The sequence below is a fragment of the Equus quagga genome, chromosome 12, assembly GCF_021613505.1.
Source record: "Equus quagga isolate Etosha38 chromosome 12, UCLA_HA_Equagga_1.0, whole genome shotgun sequence".
In the NCBI taxonomy this organism is placed as follows: Eukaryota; Metazoa; Chordata; class Mammalia; order Perissodactyla; family Equidae; genus Equus; species Equus quagga.
The window spans coordinates 39,715,099-39,737,058 of record NC_060278.1 but is presented as its reverse complement, the minus strand read 5'-3'; the positions used below and the strand labels follow the sequence as shown (position 1 = coordinate 39,737,058).

Genomic DNA, 21,960 nt, shown 5'->3' with positions numbered 1-21,960 from the left:
GATTTTTCATGAAATCTGACAAGCGAATGATTAAATTCATATGGAAGAAAGCCAAGAAAAAGGGGAGATTTGCCTTGTATCAGAATATATTTTAAAACTATAGCAATTTAAGTGTAATATTAGCACATAAAAGGTCAAATAGATAAATGGAACAGAGTTCAGAATCAGACTCATATATATATATGGATATAAGTAAAAGCCATAAAGGAAAAAACGGAATAAAACTGACAACAGTTTATAACATCTGTGACCAAACAGACACATACACACACAAAACACTAAACCAAACTAACAGACTAGCAACAAAATGGGAGAAAGCACTTATATATAATGTATGATTAGTATACAAACTATATTTTTAAATGCTAATAATCAATATAAAAAATTACCCACCTGAAAAATGGGTAAAGGACATAAACAAGTCTTAGAGGAGAGGAAATACAAGTGACCAATAAAAATGGGTGTTTCATCTTTCTAGTTATCAGGGAAACACACATAAAAATGAAGTTTTATTTTTCACCCATCAGATTGACCAACACTGATAATAACTATCAAGTGTTGACGGAAAAAAAGCAGTATTCTTTTGGGGCTGGCCCCGTGGCCGAGTGGTTAAGTTTGCGTACTCCACTTCGGTGGCCCAGGGTTTTGCCTGTTCGGATCCTGGGGGTAGACACGGCACCCTCATCAGGCCATGCTGAGGTGGCATCCCACATGCCACAACTAGAAGGACCCACAACTGAAAATACACAACTATGTACCAGGGGTGCTTTGGGGAGAAAAAGGAAAAAAACAAAATCTTTAAAAAAAGCAGTATTCTCATACTACCAGGGAAATTGGTTTAGCCACCCTGGAGGACAACCTGGCAGGGTCCATTAAAATAAAAAATGCACAGAACTTATGATCCAGCAGTTCCATTTTTTGGTATATATACTCTTGAAAAACTCATGCAGGTTTGCAGTAAGACATATAAAAGGATGTTCACTGGAAAACCATTCACAATAAGAAATCGAAGTAACCTAAAACGTTCAATCACAGAAAAAGGGCCAGAGAGCCACTCTATGGAAAAACACACAGCAGATAAGAACACAGGAGACCCAGATTCACTAACAAGAAAAATTCTCCAAACACGACCTGGAATTTTAAAAGTTGCAAAATTGTAGACTTTATGAAAAAGACATGTTTATGTTTTCCATATTTTACCATGTCCCACCCCAAAAAAGTTATATCACCTTCAACTGGAGACATTTAAATTCATTATCTCAGAAAAGGGCAAAAATTGTTATAATTGTATAGATATACCATTAAGGAAAGGTCAATAAAAAATCAGCACTTACTATCGAATTTGTACTTGCTCTTTTCAGATACAGCCTTGCAAGTCACCAGGTCGTCGTCTGGCCGAACTGAGCAATCACACACAAGCGTTCGTTACAGCTACAACAGGTAAGTTAACTGCTATTTTATACTTTTACCCCATGTTTAACTACCTGAGTCAAATGCCAATGTCAATTCTGGAAAAGTCAGCCTCTTAGTTTCCTGGTACTGAATTAAGTACCCTAATCAAATCACAACCCATAAGTGGCATGTCAACTAATAAAAATGGAGCTAGCGCTTCCGTCTTTCATTGCAGAACAAATCAAGCAAAATAATAAACACCTGAAACAATGACGATGTAATAAATTCAAAATAAGGGTGGTGAAAAGGACAATAATCAACCTGATCTTAAAAAACTTTCAATAAGCAAGCTGAAAAATCCTAGGCAAATAATGAGAGATGAAAGTGCAATACTGAGTAACACACATTTTGAAAAGTTAGTGAATGGACGTTAAGATCTGCTCTGCCCCAGGTAGATACACATGCTTCTATTTTAGGGTGCCGACGGAAGTGCTGAACTGAGAAGGAGCTGGGGACAGACGGAGAGCTGGCTTTGGCTGTAGACTGCTCTACTCTGGGTCCCACGGAACGAACGGCTCCCATTTCTCATTTTGAACTGCTTGCTCCTCCTCTTCCGTACGACAGACGGTCAGACTCAGCAGCCTGGTTTCCATCGTGTGCTCGCATGTCGGCAGCTCTCCCTAACTGTTCTCTGGTTTGGCTTCATGATACCCCAACACAGAAAAAACCAAGATGATCACCTCATTCTCTCTCTCTCCACATTTCAAAAGGAAAAACAACTTTAATGTCCACGTCACTGCATTTCAGGGGTGTCATTTTTAGAACCATCTCTGGCACTCCCCCTCACACTGACTGGGCACCCCCCTCACCACTGCTTTGCAGGGGCCACACCTCAGGAGCTCTTTGTAAAGTAGGCCCTCTCCATATACTGCAAACATGGTAAGCATACGGTTGTGCAGGGGAAATAATTCTATACTAAGTCACTTTCAATAAGAAAGGTCAGTGCCTTCCTTTCCACCAAGAAGTCTGAAACATTTTAAATCTATTTCAACCCTCTAGGGTAATTCACACCAAAACTAAATAATCAGCCAGAAATAGTCTGCTGTTGTGTTTTAACTTTTTAAACAGAGAAGATCATTTAAAACATTTCTTCTTGTCCTACCCAAATGATGAGATACAGAACTAGTGCTTCAAAGAGTAACTATATCAATGAAACGTCAACAAGTTACGGATCAACATTTTAATTGATTAAATATATTATTTTCAGGATCTTTTTGAAATTGCACTTGTACTGTACTAATCAACAGCCAAAGGCAATAAAAAAGTTTAAAACCAAAAACGTTCCGACATGAACACGTGACAGGAATTGCTGCTATGTAAAGTAACATACACTGCTCCCAAGAACAATTATATTTTTAGAAGATAATTCATCTTAACATGTGCAAGGACAAATCTGTAATCAAAGGCTGGAAGAAATATATATTAGTGCCTGCTTTTTAAAAGTTTATTTTACATTTTAAATACAATATTTTCTCATTTAAAAAAAAGCCAGGAAGTGCCTAACCCCGTGGTTTCTAGACCATATATACATGAGAGTTGATGGACAGCCTGACAAATGTTCTGGATGTAACAGTGTAGACACCTATGAGCTGGGACTACTGAATCAAAATTAGAAAACACAAATTAAGCACTGCTTAGGAGAAAATAATCCAGTTTCTGAACAAGCAAAAGAGAACAGAGTTAGATTTACCATCTAACGTCAGGTAAACAAAACAGGTAAAAAAAACAGAAATACAACACACAAAAAAAATAAACAGCCCCTTATGTAGTGAACTGGATATACTGCAGCTAATCGATGGAAACCCTCCGACAAGGAGTGATTTATTATTTGAAATTTTAAAAATCTAAGTATTTCAGTAACAACATATAATAACATCACGTGTATACTGCCATCTTTGTCCCTTTCTATCTATACCGCCCTCCCTTCTGAAAACAAGAATCTCTACACTAGTCAATCACTTATACAAATTTGAGGCAATTAATCCATATTTGTTTTTAGGAAAACAAAGATGTACCTCTTCCCATCAATAAAGATATAATACAGATTAAAGCTATAAAAAATTTAAGCATGGACATATGCATTTCCAATTCTCTCTAATAAGTAATTCCAAACTGGAATCATGTAGGGTTTGTGCCTAAGTAGCAACAAATTAAAAAAAAAAACGGACTCTCTCTGGCAGTGATTTCCATATTAGTGCAATGTTATTCCCCACACACTGAATTATATTTAAATGATTTCAAACATTTTAATTCAGTAGGTGCCAATTTGAGTTTACAAAATATAGTTAGCTATATGCTTGTGTAGAAAACAGTTTCGATTTGAGAAGCTCTAAAAAGCAAAATCAAGACAAAAATGAACTAATTTTGCTTTGCTACGGTAGTATGAATGTCAGATGAAGAAAAAGGACTGAGAGTTTGTGAAGGCTTGCTTACATAGATGTCTGAGGTTCTATTTATCTTGATACCTCAAATTATCAATCAGGTTGGAACATTCTATCTTAAGATTATCTCAAAAATAATTCTCTGTAATATAACTGAACTAAACAGCCATGCCCAAAGCAAAAACAATCTGGGTCATTCAGAACAAGATCAAATTGAGGCAATTTCATTTTCTATTATCATCTGTGAGGTCTTAAGTTTTTAAGTTTTAAAAATGACGACCTTCAGTCAAAGTCAGCTGCACCTCATGTAGACTATTAACAAAAGGATTTCCAATGAGAGGGCAGGGTAACTACGGGCTCTCATAAGACATGTGGAGCAGGCAGCAACGGACTAGCCATCAGCCAGGTGGGGTCAACGTTGGGAGGTTTTATTTCGGAGACTTTAAAGATTTAACACACAGCTCGTGTAACGGCAGCATCCACTAGTGACTCTGCTGGTCAGCACCCAAGGGCCAGCTGAGTCTGAGGAATCCCGTTAACCCCAAAGCATTAACTCCTAAGAGTCTCAAGGAAATCCTGATTCCCAGCAAGAGTTCACAAACCATCAGACCAAAATCAACAGGGTAAACACTGACTGCAACGCTCTACAAAGTCAAAAGAAATTCCAAATTAAATGCCATTGTCTGCCCAACCCTAGACTCCAGACTCTGTAACAACATCTTTATCTAGTATAATAGACTCTGTAGTAGACTGATTTTGACCTCCACAAAGAATAGGAGTTGTCAAACTTGAGGAGATAGACTCCTCTCCCTGGATATTGGTGGCTGCCGGCATACACTTCTTCATGACAGTCCCGTCGGTACACAGGCACAATCTCATCCAGCAGAGGCTTGTTGGCATTTTTTTTGGCTTTCTCTTCAGAACTGATGTTTTCTATGAGAGAGAATAAAGACAAGTCAGTGCAGAGATCCAAAAAAACCCTGTTTGCATCAAGCATTAAAACGCTATCCTTTCTTTGAGAAATTGCTCAGGAGAATTCTCTCAATCCGTTCTACAACTCATGTGCATGCGAGCATATACTGGTTCACTCCCTCATTCATTTACTCCTATATCTGAGCAACTGCCACGCGCCAAGCACTGTCTGGGCCCTGGGAGCCCAGTGGTAAACATCTGGTGGTGGTAGCAGTCAGTATCCTCTCTCTCTCTGTACTCTGACCACTGCTGCTATTTCTAAGCCCCACTTCTCCCCTTCCACATCCATTCAATTCCTAATTCCTCCCAACAGAAGGAATCTCACTCATCTGAGTAAGACCAAGGAAGGGACCAGCCCGGTGGTGCAGCGGTTAAGTTCCCACATTCTGCTTCGGCAGCTCGGGGTTCGCCGATTCAGATCCTGGGTGTGCACATGGCACCACTTGGCAAGCCATGCTGTGGCAGGCATCCCACATATAAAGCAGAGGGAGATGGGCATGGATGCTGGCTCAGGGCCAGTCTTCCTCAGGCAAAAGAGGAGGAGTGGCGGCACGTTAGCTCACGGCTAAACTTCCTTAAAAAAAAAAAAGACCAAGGAAAATGTTGCTCTGATCCTCCTTTTCAACAATATGTAAGTCCACTCTGCTTTAGGAAGTTTCTGGAAAGGGAGCTTATGTGGACTATTAATTTCTTTATGTCTTAAATATAAAGAGTAAAACAAGAAAAACCACAGTAGAGAGGTAGGCATTTAGAGACAGTGAAAACTCAATTATTTTCACTAGGCCTGTGTTGCTCAGGGATGATCCCAGAGGCAAAAAATGAGTTCTGATTCTAGGTTTGCCCTGGTTAACAGTTTTCTGAACTGTACTGATACAAGGTTAGGAAAAAAATACCTCTATAAACCTGCAGGAAAGAGAAAATTATGAACCAGCTTCAAAGTCTGTTTCACATATTAAATATAAACAGCCCCAAGAAAAACAGGTCAAGAGAATATTCAGCACAGAAAAGACGACGACTTTCAGGTTTATAACATGGCAGAGTGAATTTCGGCAACAGGAGTTAAAAGCATGACGACTGTCAATGGCCACCACTAGGAACTTAAACAAGGAAAGTCTGAGAAACTCTCACAGCCTAGAGGAGCTCAAGGAGATATGACAACTAACTATAACGTGGCATCCCGGATGGGATCCACTAACATCAGGTAAAAACTAAGGAAATTTGAATAAATATGAACTTCAGTTAATAATGTATCACTATTGTTTCACTAGTTTGATGAATGCACCATAGTACAATATAAGATGTTAACCATAGGGGAAACTGGATGCAGAGTATATGGGAACTCTGCACTATCTTTGAAACTTTTCTGTAAATCTAAAACTATTCTAAAACAAAAAGTTTATTTGTAGGGGCCGGCCCCTTGGCCAAGTGGTTAAGTTCGTGCTCTCCACTTCGGTGGCCCGGGTTTCGCTGGTTTGGATCCCGGGCATGGACACAGTACCGCTCATCAGGCCACGCTGAGGGGCGTCCCACACAGCACAACCAGAGGCACTCACAACTAGAATATACAACTATGTACTGGGGCGCTTTGGGGAGAAGAAGGGGGTAAAAAAAAAATTGGCAACAGATGTTAGCACAGGCGCCAATCTTTAAAAAAAAAAAAAGTCTATTTTTTAAAAAAGCAGATGACACTCTTATAAATAGGCCCAAATCAGATTTGCTTTGTCATAGCAATACTTAAAATTAAATGTCCTTCATTTACAAATGAGAAATACAGAGCCATTTAAAATGTATACTATTGCCTATAACGATATCCATGAAACCGATTATTGGTCCACAAAGTGAAGATGTAAATTTTGTACAAAATTTGTAAAGCTAAAAGTTACTGGGATGGATGAACAATGCATCTTACATCACTTTAAGCAGACTTGGGACCTGGAAACAATAAAGAAAGTGGAGAATGAGAGCAGTAGGATGGGTTACCACCCACGCTTCTTCCAAGAAAACAAACTCCTCTATCTTTCAAGAACTAAGATAAACCAAAGCAACAAACCAACAAAAAACCTGGACTCCTCTTCCCCCTTCAACTGAGCTAGAAAGGACTCCCCCCATAAACCGCACAACGAGGACAGACATGGTGGCACAGCAGCAGCCCTCCGAAGGAGGCATGAGGCACATGGACAAATGCAGTCTGTGAGCCACATCTTCAGGCGGGAGAAAGATATGCTCACTCTGAGCACACAATTCTCGGGAGCAATAAATCCTCACTGTTCTTACTGTTGATACAGAGGTTTTAACGGATTCGTTTTACTTGTAAATCATTTTATGATTAGGAACGGCACAAGGACAGGTAATGCCACTTTCCATTTGAGGATATCATCTATTAGAGCAAAGGTCAAGGACATCAAGGTTCCCAGCTCTAGAGGGACTAGACCCCGGCCATTGTTACCAGTGCTCTTCCCAACATCAATAACCCCCAAACGATAATCGGTGGAGGGCTCAACTAGGAGGTACCCTCCTTTTAGAAGCTCTGTGGCAGCCAAGTAGGAGAAATATATTACCTCAACCTATTTCTGAACACAGAATTCTTCCACATTATTCACAAAGCTCTTTGTAAGTACAATAATTTGCACACACACACAAAAACTTTCCTTCCCAGACATCTGCAAACAGTCTGATTTTAACGAGTCCCTGTACATCAGAAGGGCCAGCACAGGGCTCAGTCCCTGGTCCCGATGTTGCGGTGGGCACCTGAGACGATGGCAGCGGCACCCACCCTGCAGCCTGCTCAGTCTCTCTCTCACCTCCTGGTGGTTCTTTTCTTTCTCGTTTAGTCAGTAGTATCCTTGGGCAACGCATTACTTTGCTAGCGGAACTCAGAAATAAAGATTGCTGAAAACAAAATGCCATGTAAGACAAGTGTGTGTGTCTCCATATCACTGCAGCCCAGAGGGCGCACACTGCGGCACGGTGTGGCGATGCGATTCACCTGTGTACCTCAAAAGCTGCGTGAGCGTGAGCCTCCCTCCACGCACCTCCACCACCACCTCCTGAAACTCACTCCAGCATCGCTCCGGGAAACGTTCCCAGCCCTCTTCAAGAACACGCGGTCTGCCTGCACGTCACCGGAAAGGAGAGGGATGGCCAAGAACTGAGAAGGTGCCGCCCCAGCCTCGCAGTCGAGGCTCCCGCCACACCACTCTCAATCAAGCCAACGAATATTTAAGTGCTTACGAAGAGTGTACAAAAGTCCTGAGTTCTAACTTTTCTGGATAACAAAATTAAAGAGTCTATCTTCTCAATCAATAAGCAATACATTCGATAACACACTTCTTAGACCAATGTACTTCAGGCTGTCCTTGGAAACACTCAAGTTTGTCTACTTAGAGAAAAGAAAAAACTACACTCAAGTAAAATAGGAAAGAATGATTTCAAGTTTTTTAGGTAGGATGTTCTGGTGAGTTTCTGTATTTACATCAAAAAATCTTAGTAAAAAGCCAATATCAGAAATATAAATTTAAATAAATTCCAGAGTTGGCAGAATTTCTTGCTTGCTCCTTTAAAAATTTTCAAAATGACCTTCTGCATTTAGCTTTTCAACACACAAGGCTGGAAGTAAAATAATATTCAGAAAGCAGTAAAATAAATAGCCAAACAGACCTCATTATCATTCAAAAAAAGATTCATGTCTGGCCCCAGTCCCCTACAGGAGGCTGGCTTCTCTCACAGCCTTTTCAGCCCAAGGTCCCACTAATGAAGAGACTGACCCCCGTCCAGGAAGTGTTAATCAGCAAACATAAGGCTGGCTGACATCTGAACCACTGCCACTTTTGCCAGCATACAACCCAGCAGCTACCGAATACAGACCCATGGTTCTACCTTCCTCGTCCTCGTCGTCATCGCTGGACTCACTGACATGCACGCTGACAGCAGTGTTTGGAGAGTCTGTCCATTCAAAATATACCCCAAACCCAATGTCATAATTGTCTGTAGCAAATTCCCAAAAGAGATACGATCCTTCTTCATGGGTGGGTACTCGAACAGTGACCACTTCTCCTCGGCCCACCGTAATCACGGAATCCGCATCCTGCCGAATCTTCTCTTTAAAGTCTTTGATCTGGGGTCGTGTCCACATGGATGGAGCTGCTATTACTGGAAGAGATTCTAAAGGCAACAGGAATTACAAAAGCTACAGAGGATGAGCCTTCACCTGCAGGCAGCAACATCAGCAGAGGACCACCTGCCCAGCTGTACTTAGGCACCAAGTGCAATACGGTCCACCTCGGACCAGGGACTCAGGAGTGTAAGAGCCTCCCCATTCAGTCTCCCCCTAAGTTACTACATTTCACAGTGTCACAGGTATGCAGAGGGCGTCACACCACTTCAGGTGACAGAGCAATCCACAATCTTAGAGGTGATTTTTCCCAACGCCCTATTTACATATGGGGATTTAAGAATGACCCTGGAAACTCCCTACCTGGAGCCAGAGAATCGTTCTAACAAACAAGAGAGATGTGGACTTCGGAATAAACTCACTTTTGGATGCGGACAAAGAAAGCTGGGCCTTGACTTCAGTCTCTCTCTTGAAAAAAAGTCTTGACCTCTGAATATTCCAAAGTTCTAGGGGCTATTCTAGGAGCTCAAAGAAACAGAGACACTGGGACAGGACTAGAACCGCTGGGCACTGAGTCAAAAGGGGTACGGGCTTGTTACCGAGCAGTATCCAGGTGTGCTGGACTACTCAACGGGTCTTCCCTTTGAGGGAAAACAGAGCCTTTGACAAAAGATTCATTAGAAAATACTGGTAAACTCTTATAACAGGAAAAAGGAAAAAAAAGGAGGAGAGCTGTAAACCAAGGGATTTCAAAGTCTTTCCTGAAGCTCTTTTGTATTACTTGTTCTAAAAAGGCAAGGACGATTTCTGAAACCAGCTTCCTTATGAACCTTACCACTGTCCCTGGTCACTGTCACTGAAATGCTCTTCTCTTCCTACTCAGTTAACTCCTATTCTTGCTTCAGATCTCTCAGCTCAATTGTCCCTTCCCCAGGAAAGCCTCCAGTGACTTCTCTGACTAGGTCACAGGCCCCATATTACATGCTCTCAAACTAAAATATACCTCTCACTCCATCACAGTACTTACCACGACTACAGTTTATATTTTATGTATGTTACTTTGTCTCACCACTGTACCCCTAGCACTCAGAAAATCTTCAACCAATTGTTGAATGAATGAGCTGCCCATGAAAAGAGAGCAGACCTTTGAAAATCCCAAGTTATCTCATAGGTAAAACGGTACTTTAGTCTCAAAAAATACATTGTAATATGGCAGCCAGCCTCCAAGATGGCCCCCAGTAATCCACCTCTGGGTATTCATGCACTGAGGTCACCACCCAAAATGTATCAGGGTTGGTGTGTGTGACCAATAGGATGCAGCAGAAGTGTTGATGTGCTACTTCCCAAGGAAGGGCACAAGACACGGCCACTTCTGCCTTGTTCTCTTTTGAATCACGTGCTCTGGAGGAAGCCAGCCACTGTGCTGAGGACACTGAAGCAGCTCTAAGGAGAGACTTCCCAGCACAAGAACTGAGGCCTCCTGCCAAGCGCCAGCGCCAACTTGCCAGCCGTATGAGGGAACCATTCTGGAAGCACAGCCTCTAGTCCCAGGCAAGCCATCACATGATTACAGTCCCAGACACTAGCTTGACTGCAACCCATGAGAGACCAGAACCACCGGCACTCAGCTAAGCTGCTCCTGAATTCCTGACCCACAGAAACCGTGTGAGATAATAAATGTTTACTATTATTTTAAGCTGCTAAATTTGGGTGTTATTTGTCACACAGCACTAGAGAACCAATATATATAATAAGACAACCCAAAGTGTCCACAGGATATCTGATTTGCTCTTCTATACTATTGGAAGGGTCACCAGAAGCATGAGATTCAGACTAAAATGAGTGAAAAAGCATTCAATTCTCACAAATATGTAACTACTATCAAAATCTAGTTACCCTGTCTTCCTGACTTGTGCTTTTCACGAAGTCTAAATTATGACATCTGGGTGGACGAACACATACGCCAAACTGTACCTTTTGGTCCATTCTCCAGGGCTTCTTCTGCAGCTTCTGGTTCAAGTTCTTTTTCAGAGTTGTCAGTGTGGGTTTTGGCCTGTCCATTAACTGACAGCATATCACTCGGTGCAGCTGCATTCACTTTTGATGATGCAGGCAAAGAAGCCCCAGCTACTGCTACTTCCTGTTGCTTCTGCAATGCTGCCTACAAGTCGAGACAAAGTGAAGATACGCTGACCAGGAAGGCTAACAAATGGGACATTCGCCTTGGAATGCATTCTGACCCCCAGTTTTTGCCCTACCACAGCACTCTCCTTCAAGAAATTACTAATAAACTTTATCAGTTTTTATCCTATCTATAATGAATTTTAGTACAATATCAAACCAACAGCTGAAAATGATAAAAAAAATCAACATGTCCAAAAATCTACAACTGAGGATCACATTTCTGTGACTTGAGGATCACCAGAAAAACTAGGAAAAATTAAAGTAGGTAGAAATAATCAACCCAAAATAAAATTAAGGGCAAAAACTGAACATTGTAACATTTGTTCTTAATATTGAAAGAAGAAAATCTTCTTGATACAATTCAGATACAAAAAATTTGAATCAGGAAAATTAAACCTGGTAGAAATAAATGGTCACAGAAGAAAATTCACAAAGGCAGAAGCAGTAATTGGTAAAAATCTGATGTGGGCCCCCAAAGTAACCAACAAATAAAATACAATTATTCTAATAGGGACCAAAAAAATCAATAAATTAAATCTTCACTGTAAACTATATACAAAAAATTCTTATCACAATTAAATTGAAAACTATTAATCACGTTGTAAAATGAATTAAATAGGCTTATAAAATGGAGTTTGAGGTCAAAACACTTTCTCAATGAAAATTCGTCACTGTTTACATAATTATGATTAAAATATGTATATTCATAAATATGAAATAAAAATGTCTTCTGAGTCAAAATTGGAGAGTAAATACACCTTAAACCCAAAGGACAACTATTTTGGGACGTTCTTCTCTTACATTAAGATGGATAGTTATTACTAGTAGAAATACCTAAGTATTACTTAAGTAACTTTTGGGGGAACTTTAAATTGAATTATTACATACAGAGAAGTATCTAAATCATAAATGCACAGCTTGATCATTTTTCATAAATCAAACATACATGTAACCAACACCCAGATCCAGACTCTCTGCATCTCAGGACCCTCCCTGGCGCCCCTTCCCATAAACTCCCCAAGGGTAACACCTATTCTGACTTGTGAGACTACAGATTTGCTTTGCCCGTCTTTGAAGTTTATATAAATGGAATTGTACAATATATGCTCTTTTCTGTGTCTGGCTTCTTTCACAACATTATTTTTGTGAGGTTCATCTCCAGGGTCACAAGTAATTGTATTTAGTTTGTTTGCATTGTTATAGGATATTCCATTGTGAAAATACAAAATTTACTTATCCATTTTACTGCTGATGAGCATCTAAGTAACTTTTTAAACTAAAACACTAATTTATAAGTAAGCATATGTTTACAATAGTAAAAAAGAAAGAGAAAATTTAGAGGAAAAAGCTGTTATAATCTCATGGTTTAGGGACAGTGACGTATTTTGGCATATCTGTATAAACATTTCATTTGACATATCATTTACAAACCACTTACTTAAACAAATGGCAATACCTCTCTGCAGCTAGCGCAGGCTAGTAACACTTAAGATTTTAAAATACCTTCTTCCAAGGCCTAGATTCTCAATAATTTCCGAATTCGTTTTCTAGAAAGTACCAGCTTCCAGAAAAAGTGCATAGAACAAAAACAAGCCAGCACACTCAGAACATTCACTACATGAAGGAAAGCAAAAGAAGCATTTCTGTTGATGATCAGCAGGTCCAGCGCACAGCCCCTCCGTCCAGTAAGCCTTTCTTGAAACTCTCTAGCAGAATAAACAACTCCTTCCCCGGGATCCACTGTCCATGAATATACATCTATTGTATGTAATAGACTGAAATTATTTTCATAATCCTCTTCTATACTTTTAAGTTTTAAAAGCACAGAAAGATACAGCAACAATGTAACAAACACCCCGTAACTATACACCCAAATTAACAAGTGTTCGCATTTTGTCATTTTGCTCAGTATTTATATAAAAATTAATACTTTCTGGGGCTGAAGTTCCCTGTGTTTCTTCCTCAGTCCCTTTCCTTTTCTCTTCCCAGAGACAACTGATCAATTTGATAAACCAAATTTGATCGCTATAATCTAAATTACAGCTTTCTAGCTCTGTTTCAAATATTCTTGGTTTTGCCCTATTGACTGTGTTCTCATTAAGTGAGAGCAGTCTACAAACAGGACAGTGTGTGTGTGAGCTATCCCACTGAAAAATTATCTCCAAGCCTATCAAAGAAGCAGGAAAAGGGGAGTGATACGCTAAAGTAGAAACAGGCTTTAGAGGACAGAAAAGAAATTCCTCAAAAATACCGCTTGTTATCTTGAAGGAACTCTTGTTTGACATCCTTTTCCTCCTCTCATGGACTGCACAAAACCTGCACTGCTTTTTAACTGTTCACTAATGGTAAAGACTCAGGCAAAAACGTAGTTTAGGTAAGAATAATTTTCAAGGACTTTAAAGAGCTTGGCAAAACAACAAAGCATTACTTCATCTAACAAGAAATGTTGAGCAACACTAACGTAACACTTTTCTTCACTCAGATTTTTTGACAGGTGGTAACTGCTTTATAAGTGAAAATTAAATAAGTAAAACTTAGCTAGGTTAAGATCAAGGAGGCATTTTAGACCTGTGCAAGATGTAAAAAATGAATGTAAGGGGCCAGCCACGTGGCACAGTGGTTAAGGCCAGCATGCTCTGCTTCAGCCGCCCGCATTTACAGGTTCAGATCCCAGGCACAGACCTACACCATTCATCAGCCATGCTGTGGCTGTGACCCACATACAAAGTAGAGGAGGACTGGCACAGATGTTAGCTCAGGTCTAATCTTCCTCAAGCAAAAAAAGAGGAAGATTAGCAAGAGATGTTAGCTCAGGGCTAATCTTACTCACCAAAAAAAAAAAAGAAAGAAAGTAAAGTTGGTTATTTTCCATATGTACCAAACACTCCTAGAGAGTAACTATTTTCTCATGGTACTCCTCTGGTAGTCCTGTGAGGTTAACAAAACAGGTACCAGGATTTTATATCCCATTCTTACTGATTGGGAGAAAAGGCAGAACAATCAGAGTAGCAGGTAACTTGTCTGAGCTTAAACAAGAGCGCCAAAGCCAGCACAGAATCCAAGGGTTATCTGCCCCCGCCCCCAACTCAAACCCTTGTTTTTCCCCCCCTAAACCACCTACTCCTGTGTGGAAGCAAAGTGTGGGGGTAGGGAGGTGGAGGACTACCACTGTGTTGTGGATGAGCACTGTCTAGCTGCTGTACTTAGCACAAACATCAAGATAGACCCACCCAGCTCTGCAGAACCAACTGACAGCCTCAGGGGACAGGGTGCTCCTACTGGAAGCTATCCGGGCCTGTGACAGTGCACTGCCTGAAGGACATCCTTGAGCTAACGCCAGTGAGTCCTCACGGTTCCAGGACCACTATCAGAGTCTACGTCAGACTCACGAGAATGACACTCGGTTCATGCAACTCCCAAACACCCTTACGACAATAGGACGGTGGCCCCATCATTTATTGCTTCACTATCATATACTGTCTTTCATAACTGCCAGTGAAACTCTAAAGTCTCCCCCCCCAAGGAAGGTCAGCTAAAAGTTACTTTATACCTCAGGAGCTAACTAATGCAAAATTCATTAGCAACTGTTAAAGAACTTGAGTTCCAACGAAACTAAAAACCCTCTCTGAGGCTGAATTCTGGGCTTGTCTATCGTACCTGTTGCTGTGCAAGCTGGACTTGATACAACTGCTGCATATACTGCTGATAGTGCTGCTCCTGCAACTGGCGGATGAGAATCTGCTGCTGCTCGTAGTTCCCTGGATACTGCTGGGCTGCGTACTGCTGGAACTGCACGGCAGTCTGGGAGTTTAAGGCTGCCATTATCTGCTGCCTAGAAACATTAAAAAATATATACTAGTCTGACTACAGGAGATCGTTCACGACAAAATAAAATGTCCTTGTCATTTATAATGTATAACTCTTAAAATTGACTAAGCTAGTAATATATATCAATCAGCATGTGTCCCAGGCCCAAAAGAAAGACTTAAGAAAATAAACTTGGCCTCTAATTTTTCACTTGGGTTTTTCAAGGAAGATCTGGGATGGAGAGGAAGAATAAGCATGTCATTGTCATTGTCGTTGTCATCATCATCACCACCACCACCATCGTCACTGCTAGCATTTATTGCACCTGTACTATGAGCCATGAGTGTTCACAGCACTTCCACATACTAAGCCACTCGGTCCTCACACCATGCTCTGAGGCAGGGTTCCAGGGAGGAGGGAGTGAGGGTGCTCAGTAACTTGACCATGATTACAGTGCTAGTAGATGCCAGAGCCAGGCTTCAAGGCTAGGCTCTTTGGCTCCAGCCTATGTCTCTAACCATGATGCTCTAAGAGGACGGGTTGTCATCGATGGCAAGATGAGATATTTCAGTGGTGGCCATGGCTTCTCTACCTAAATACATGAAAAGCAGTAAGAGGCAGAAGAATAGCTAAAAGATGTTACAGGTGGCCCTGTGTAAGTATAAATAAAACCAGTGAAAATGTGAGGATCCTTAGCATTTCATTTAAAGTCTGTCTTAAAGAGAACACTGAAAATAATATCTGGGCACACTAGGTTTAGAGATACTAATTTCTGTAAACTATTACAATTCTCTTTTACCTTTTTTCAGAGGAACCACATGCTTCTTAACTCAGTTATGTGACCACCTTAACAAAGACCTCAAAGCCATCTATTAATAGATAAACAGATAAATAACAAAGCAAAATCTCACAAACTGCTGAATAAAACAGGACACTGGGTCCACCTAGGGCATGCCTCTCCCCCTCCCCACCCCTCATAGTCTCTCTCCAGAGAAGAATGAGGCTCTGGGTCAGTTTGAAGCTTTTGAGGAACAAATAATCAAGAAAAATCAATGGACTCTGTTGTTCTCTGGTTTAATCTATATGCTGTGCCACCTCTTGGACCCCAGGCCTTCTTCTCACAGTGTTTTATGGCTGGTAATCCCTTCCTCCTTGGGCCCTTGGCTCCCTCTTGAAGAACCAGTCCCTTCTGAGACAGGTGCTCTCATCGCCCTTACTGAATAAGAAATGGCTTCAGCTCCCAAGTTCCGTACTAGGGGACTAGGAATAGATATCTGACAGGCTGGATCAACTAGCTTCTCTGTCCTGGGGATCTGTAACTGGGTCTCTGAGATCCCAGCCAGTCTCTGTCAGATGCATGGAAACAAAGACCACATAAACGCAGGCTGGGACAGCCTTGCACATGCCAAAGCAGAGTGTGACAACTTGCAGAGAACAGGAAGAATGAAACAGAGACAAAAGCTGAGAAGCAAAGACAAGAAATCATGTGAACCCAGAGACAGAGAGAAAGCGAGAAACCTTAGCTCCTGTTCTAGTCATGAGTTCTGGGAACGAATCCCAAATCCTTCCAATACAGTCCCCTTTTTGCAACCAAATGATGCTTAAGATGAGGCCCTCTTTGCTAACACATCATTGGTACAAACGGCAAGCAGCTAACATCGGTCTACCTCCCAGTCATACAAACCACAGAATGACTGTAAGGCACACAATGCTAAAAGGTCGATGACAACAGTGTGGCAGTCCACTTCTCCTGCTTAATCTAAGCCAGAAAACAAGCTTACTTTTGCTGCTCCAACCGAAGCCTCTCTTCCTCTATCCGCCTCCTCTCCTCCTCCTCCCGCCGAAGCCTTTCTTCTTCTTCTCTTCTGCGTTTCTCTTCCTCCTTTTGCACACGTTCTCTTTCTTCCTCTTCACGCCGCCTTCGCTCCTCCTCCTCCTTCCTACACCGTTGAGGACAGACAATGAACCTCAGACAAGGAATCCCGTCTAAAAACAACTTAAGACTTTATTTTCCAGTGAAAATCAACACAACCTTTTTAGAGAACAATGTGGTAATATTATTAAAATTTGCAAAGCATACACTCCACTAGTACAAATTTATCATATGGAGTCAATCTCACAGTATACAGGATCACAGCAAGAAATACTGCTGCACAGCAACAGAAAAAGATGTCTGTCAGTAAGATACTACTACTTAAATCACTGTAATATACCCATACCCTGAAGATTCCCCTCTATATATACTCACAGCACAAGCTCTTCCTTCACACTACTCGCTGTAGTTGCAATTAAATTCGTGTGATAAATTTACCAATATATCCGTCAATCATTAAAATGCATGCTGTGTAAGGGCAGACACTGCCTGTCTCACACCGCTACATCCTCAGGATTTAGCACAGTGCTGGAAAGAACAAGCACTCAACGAATGCGTACAGAAATGAATAATTCACCCTGAAATGCCAAACAGGCACAAACAAAGGACAGAACTACATGGCCAAATATGTAAAGACATTTACTATATTTGTTTAATGAAAAATCCAGGTAAATACACAGAAAAAGGTCTGGAAAGACATACCTTAAACTTGTCATTTGTTAGCTATAGAGAGAAGAGTGGTATTAAAAAGAAAGGTGGGAAGGAAGGTCTTCAGTTTGTGCTTCATAAACTGTCACAAATGGAAAATCATTTATATTGCATATATTTGTATATTATTTCTGAAATTTAAAAAAATTTAGGGGCCAGCCTGGTGGTGCAGCAGTTAAGTTCCCACGTTCTGCTTTGGCAGCCCGGGGTTCACCGGTTCGGATCCCGGGTGTGGACATGGTACCACTTGCAAGCCATGCTGCGGCAGGCGTCCCACATATAAAGTAGAGGAAGATGGGCACGGATGTGAGCTCAGGGCCAGTCTTCCTCAGCAAAAAGAGAAGGATTGGCTGCAGATGTTAGCTCAGGGCTAATCTCCACCCCCCTCAAAATAAATAAATAAATTTAAAGTTTTTTAATTTAAAAAAGAAAACAAGAGTTGCAAACCTAGGTGCAGACCTCACCTAGCCCCCCAACCACAAGGGAGGACGGACTCCTGCACTAGGAATGGGTGCACACGGGTCTGAGAGTGCTGTGGAGCACAGGGGGGCTGCAGACAGGATGAAAGACAAGCTGCTGAGGATTCTCAGAGAAGACACCATCTCTTGGTCCTACCGTGAGAACTGTCTGGGTTACCCTATTCTCCTCTCCAAACTCCTATAAGTGATTAACAACACACCCGAGCCACAGTCAAGGCTCAAAATATAGCAATAACATGACCTACTTGTAATGTGTCTCAGCTGGTACACAGGCCAAAATGTTCCACAAGCCAGAGCTCAGGCTTCAGGATAGAGGAAGTCTAGTCTTTAAATGCTTTGGAAGGATTCTATATGGGCTTCACCTCATGACAGAAGTATATTTTTGAAAGGAAAAACGCAGCTTATAATGTTTAGCAGTAACTTAAATATTCAATTTATCATTAAAAAAAGAACTTAGAAAGCAATGTTTACATACTTCCAAAGACTTTATAGCTACACCTCATTGGTTCAACATCACTACATGTGGACTGTAGTACATAAATCAATTTTCCAGTAAAGGAATCTCATTCCATTCTGATAAGAATCAAAACTTCCTTTGCATAAATATCTTCCGAAAATGTATTAAGCTATTTCTTATTCCCTTAAACAGAATAAATTATATCTAGTGCTCTCTCTCACGATGACTCAGGAGTTATAACCACAAACATAAAAATCATATATGTCATAATACAGTGATGGAGAAGTTTATCTTCATATTAAATGGCCCCTGACTGCCACACTTTATAATTCTTGTGTCTAGTTTTCGTAGTTTCTGTCTTATCCCTATCAGGCTATTTTCTCTTCTAATCTGTTATGTCCAATCCAGGTTAAGGTGGGAAATCAGAGAACCAACTGTTTCTAAAGTAAGTATAACATAATCTGAGGAAAAACTGGTTTTATGGCATCATTCTCATTGCCTAGAAATTTCAGATAGTCAGTTATTGAAAATATAACCTCTTCAATAAATAAGATAAGGTGCTAACTATAATTCTGTTGAGTTCACAATCATGACAGAGAAACCCGCAAAGAGAACAGCGCATTCAGCAGCTGTTCCCCCTCCAACCCCTGGAAATCAGTAAGAAGCCACCTGGAAGACAGAGCCAATACGAAATGGCTACTTAAGGCCTATGTGCAGCACAGCTGGTAACCATGACATGGAGTATGAATATTCTAGAAACTCAAGGGAGACAGCAGCAAAGGGTGTGTCAGACCAGAGAGCAAGGAGGAGGGGCGGCTGAGTTCATGGTGCTTGCTCAAAAACTTAAGGGTAGTAACACAAGAGGAATGCTGCCATGCTGGATGGGTAGTTCCTTTTAAAAGTATAGTCAGATGGAAGCAGCAAGCCCCGTCCCCCCAAAACTAATAATATAAACACCTGCTCACATCAGGAAGTTTGAGCAACTGCCATAAGAAGTGGGGATCCAAGGGCAGTAGGACACCTGATCTAGAATAGACACCCCGTAAAGCAAAAGCATCAGTACATTGGGCTGCATAAGGACAGAGCACTCCGTGCCCTCAAACTTCACCTTTTTTTCTCTTGCTCTTCCTTCTCTATTTTGTGGGATGCAACATATGTCGAGAAGAGATGGCAACACCTGTTTAGGAGCTTGACAAACTCTACCATGGCGTCCTCTTTAGACATGTTTCCCAGGGCTGCCCACTCTCTCCTGTAAGGAATAACAAGAAAAGTTACCTCCTCTTCTCAACAGAATGAGAATTTGATTAATCCTAAACATGAACAATTCTCAATTATAACTAAAATGAAGAATGATTCTACTATAAACAAAAGGCTCAAAACATCCAGTTTCAACGGCATGTATTGATTTCCTAAATTAGATACGCCACACGCAATCCAAACTCACTACTGTAAACTAGAATGGAACTCCACTGCCCATAATTTCCATACTAGCAAAAGAGTATCAGAGTGTTACTTTCCTTCTATCATATTTTAGCCTTAACTAAATAAACTACTCAATGTATTCTCTTTTCTCACAACTCTCTATATGTCCCAATAAGAGAATCAATTACTATATATTTTAAATGGCTGCTTTTAATATTACTTAGGAAGAATCAAATAAAGCTGTCCTTATGTTCATAATCAGAGGAGTAAACTTCTTCCACAATATTTAGCCATAAACATCTCCAAGCCAAAAACAGATAAACATCCGGAGTTTCCAGAAGCTGTAAGCAAAAATGTTTCAGTTCTTATTCTGAGCCAATGAACCAGCTCTTTACATCTTAACCAATTTACTTTATACCCTTTTTCAATATTATTCTCATTATATGCATTATACAACAAAATACTTACCTCCTGTCATTCCCCAACACGTCAAAAAATCCAACCTCAGGACAAGTGTCTGGATTATATGGACCCAGAAGAACCTGCTTATGCAGTGCCACAAGCTTCAGTTTTTCTTCGTAAGTTGGATGAAATGCTTTGCCATCTTTTTCTACAAGAAAAAGAAATGAAGAAAACAATCAGCACTGGCAAAATACATAATTTTCAGCATCATATGCTAAAGTTTTGCTATAAGGTATGTTACCAAACTTCCTGTGACAGACACAAACACTATCATGGTGAGATTTTAATTTTAAACACCAAATTTTAATAGTCAGATCCTAAGACAGAAACCCTTTATGCTGAATTAATTTTTTAAAATGAAGTCAAGTACTAATGTTTATTCTAAGACTACTACAGAGAAACCAATCTGTCAAGCTACAGTCAGGCACACACATACAGGTGTACCACTGGACATCTTTTATACATATTAAAAATGTTCAACAATCACTTTTTAAAAGTTTTTAAAAATAATTTTATATCAGTCACTCTTAATACGATCATGCATAAGAGATTACATGTATTTAGAAAAGCTACATTCAAAACATATCCATTCCACGGCAGCAGTATGACGTGGCGGAAGGGGCTCTGGAACAGCATAGGTTTAAACCGCATCTCAGACGCTCCCACAGCTGTAGGACCATTTAGCCCCTCCGTTCGTTCATCGATAAAGTGAGGAGTCCACTGCCCCTTCAGAGGTTAACAGGATATTATTAATAATAGTAACTGTCAGGTCCTTTTCCTTCCCTCATATTATGCTTGGCTCTGGCAGGTTTCCAGTGGGCAATTAAGAGTGAAGCCCATTTGACCTGCAAAGACTTTACGATCAACGTTCAAAAGTAGTACGAAATTGGGTGCTGGTAAAATAGGAAATCCTCAGAGAATAGTTCTGCTTCTTCAATAAACAGTAGCATTATTTATCAGTTGATTCTAATGATAATAAGAGATTGCAAAATTTCAAAAAAAGAAAAAAAGGAAGTAGAAAGTATATATTGCCTACAAATTTTATCCATGTACATAGTGGTCACCAAAATAAAATCTCTGATGATAAGAGAAGAATATGAGTTAAAGGTTATGAACAGGAAACTCAGAGGAGAAAAAAGAATAGAAGCTGTCAATAAGTTTCCCAAGATAGTCAATCTCACTAGTCAAGGAAATGGAAATTGAAACCATTAGATACCAAGAGCCACCCCACGCCCGCCCCCGCCATCAGATAGGTCAAAAAAAGATAACACCAAGAGTTGCCAAGAATAGATAACCAGGTACCCACTCTCACACACTAACGTTGAAAGTATAAACTATTACAGTTATCTTAGAAGGCAATTTGGCAATATATTTCAAAATTATACATGTGCCTGTCCTGTGATCGAGTAACTCCAATTCTCATTATCTACCCTTGATAAGCACTCTCAAATACATTGAAGGAGGCGGATACAGAGATGTTCATTACAGCACTGTTTTCTTGTTACGATAAACAATTTAAAAGTTCACTGATAAGGGAACGGCTAAATAATGCGGTATATTCAGACCGTGGTATAAATGAAGCAAGTACAGGAAATATTGTTAAGTGAAAAAAGCAAGCTGCAGGAAACTATATACAATCACAGTGCACAATA

At 40.5% G+C, this 21,960-nt stretch overlaps 1 protein-coding gene across 2 annotated transcripts in view; it reads right to left on the bottom strand.

The window, feature by feature from the left end:
- Positions 1-2,617: 2,617 nt before the first annotated feature.
- Positions 2,618-21,960, bottom strand: part of ACBD3 (acyl-CoA binding domain containing 3) — a 39,036-nt gene continuing 19,693 nt past the window's right edge. Inside the window, exons 2-8 of one of the 2 annotated variants that reach the window (XM_046679100.1) lie at positions 20,315-20,456; positions 19,533-19,673; positions 16,689-16,847; positions 14,758-14,932; positions 10,891-11,077; positions 8,682-8,966; positions 2,618-4,766 (exon numbers count right to left, since the gene is read on the bottom strand). In XM_046679100.1, the coding sequence (XP_046535056.1) occupies positions 4,555-4,766; positions 8,682-8,966; positions 10,891-11,077; positions 14,758-14,932; positions 16,689-16,847; positions 19,533-19,673; positions 20,315-20,456 (1,301 nt within the window). In that variant the 3' untranslated portion in view covers positions 2,618-4,554. Of the gene's footprint in view, positions 4,767-8,669; positions 8,967-10,890; positions 11,078-14,757; positions 14,933-16,688; positions 16,848-19,532; positions 19,674-20,314; positions 20,457-21,960 lie in introns of both variants that reach the window. The other variant, XM_046679101.1, reaches the window with a different exon arrangement.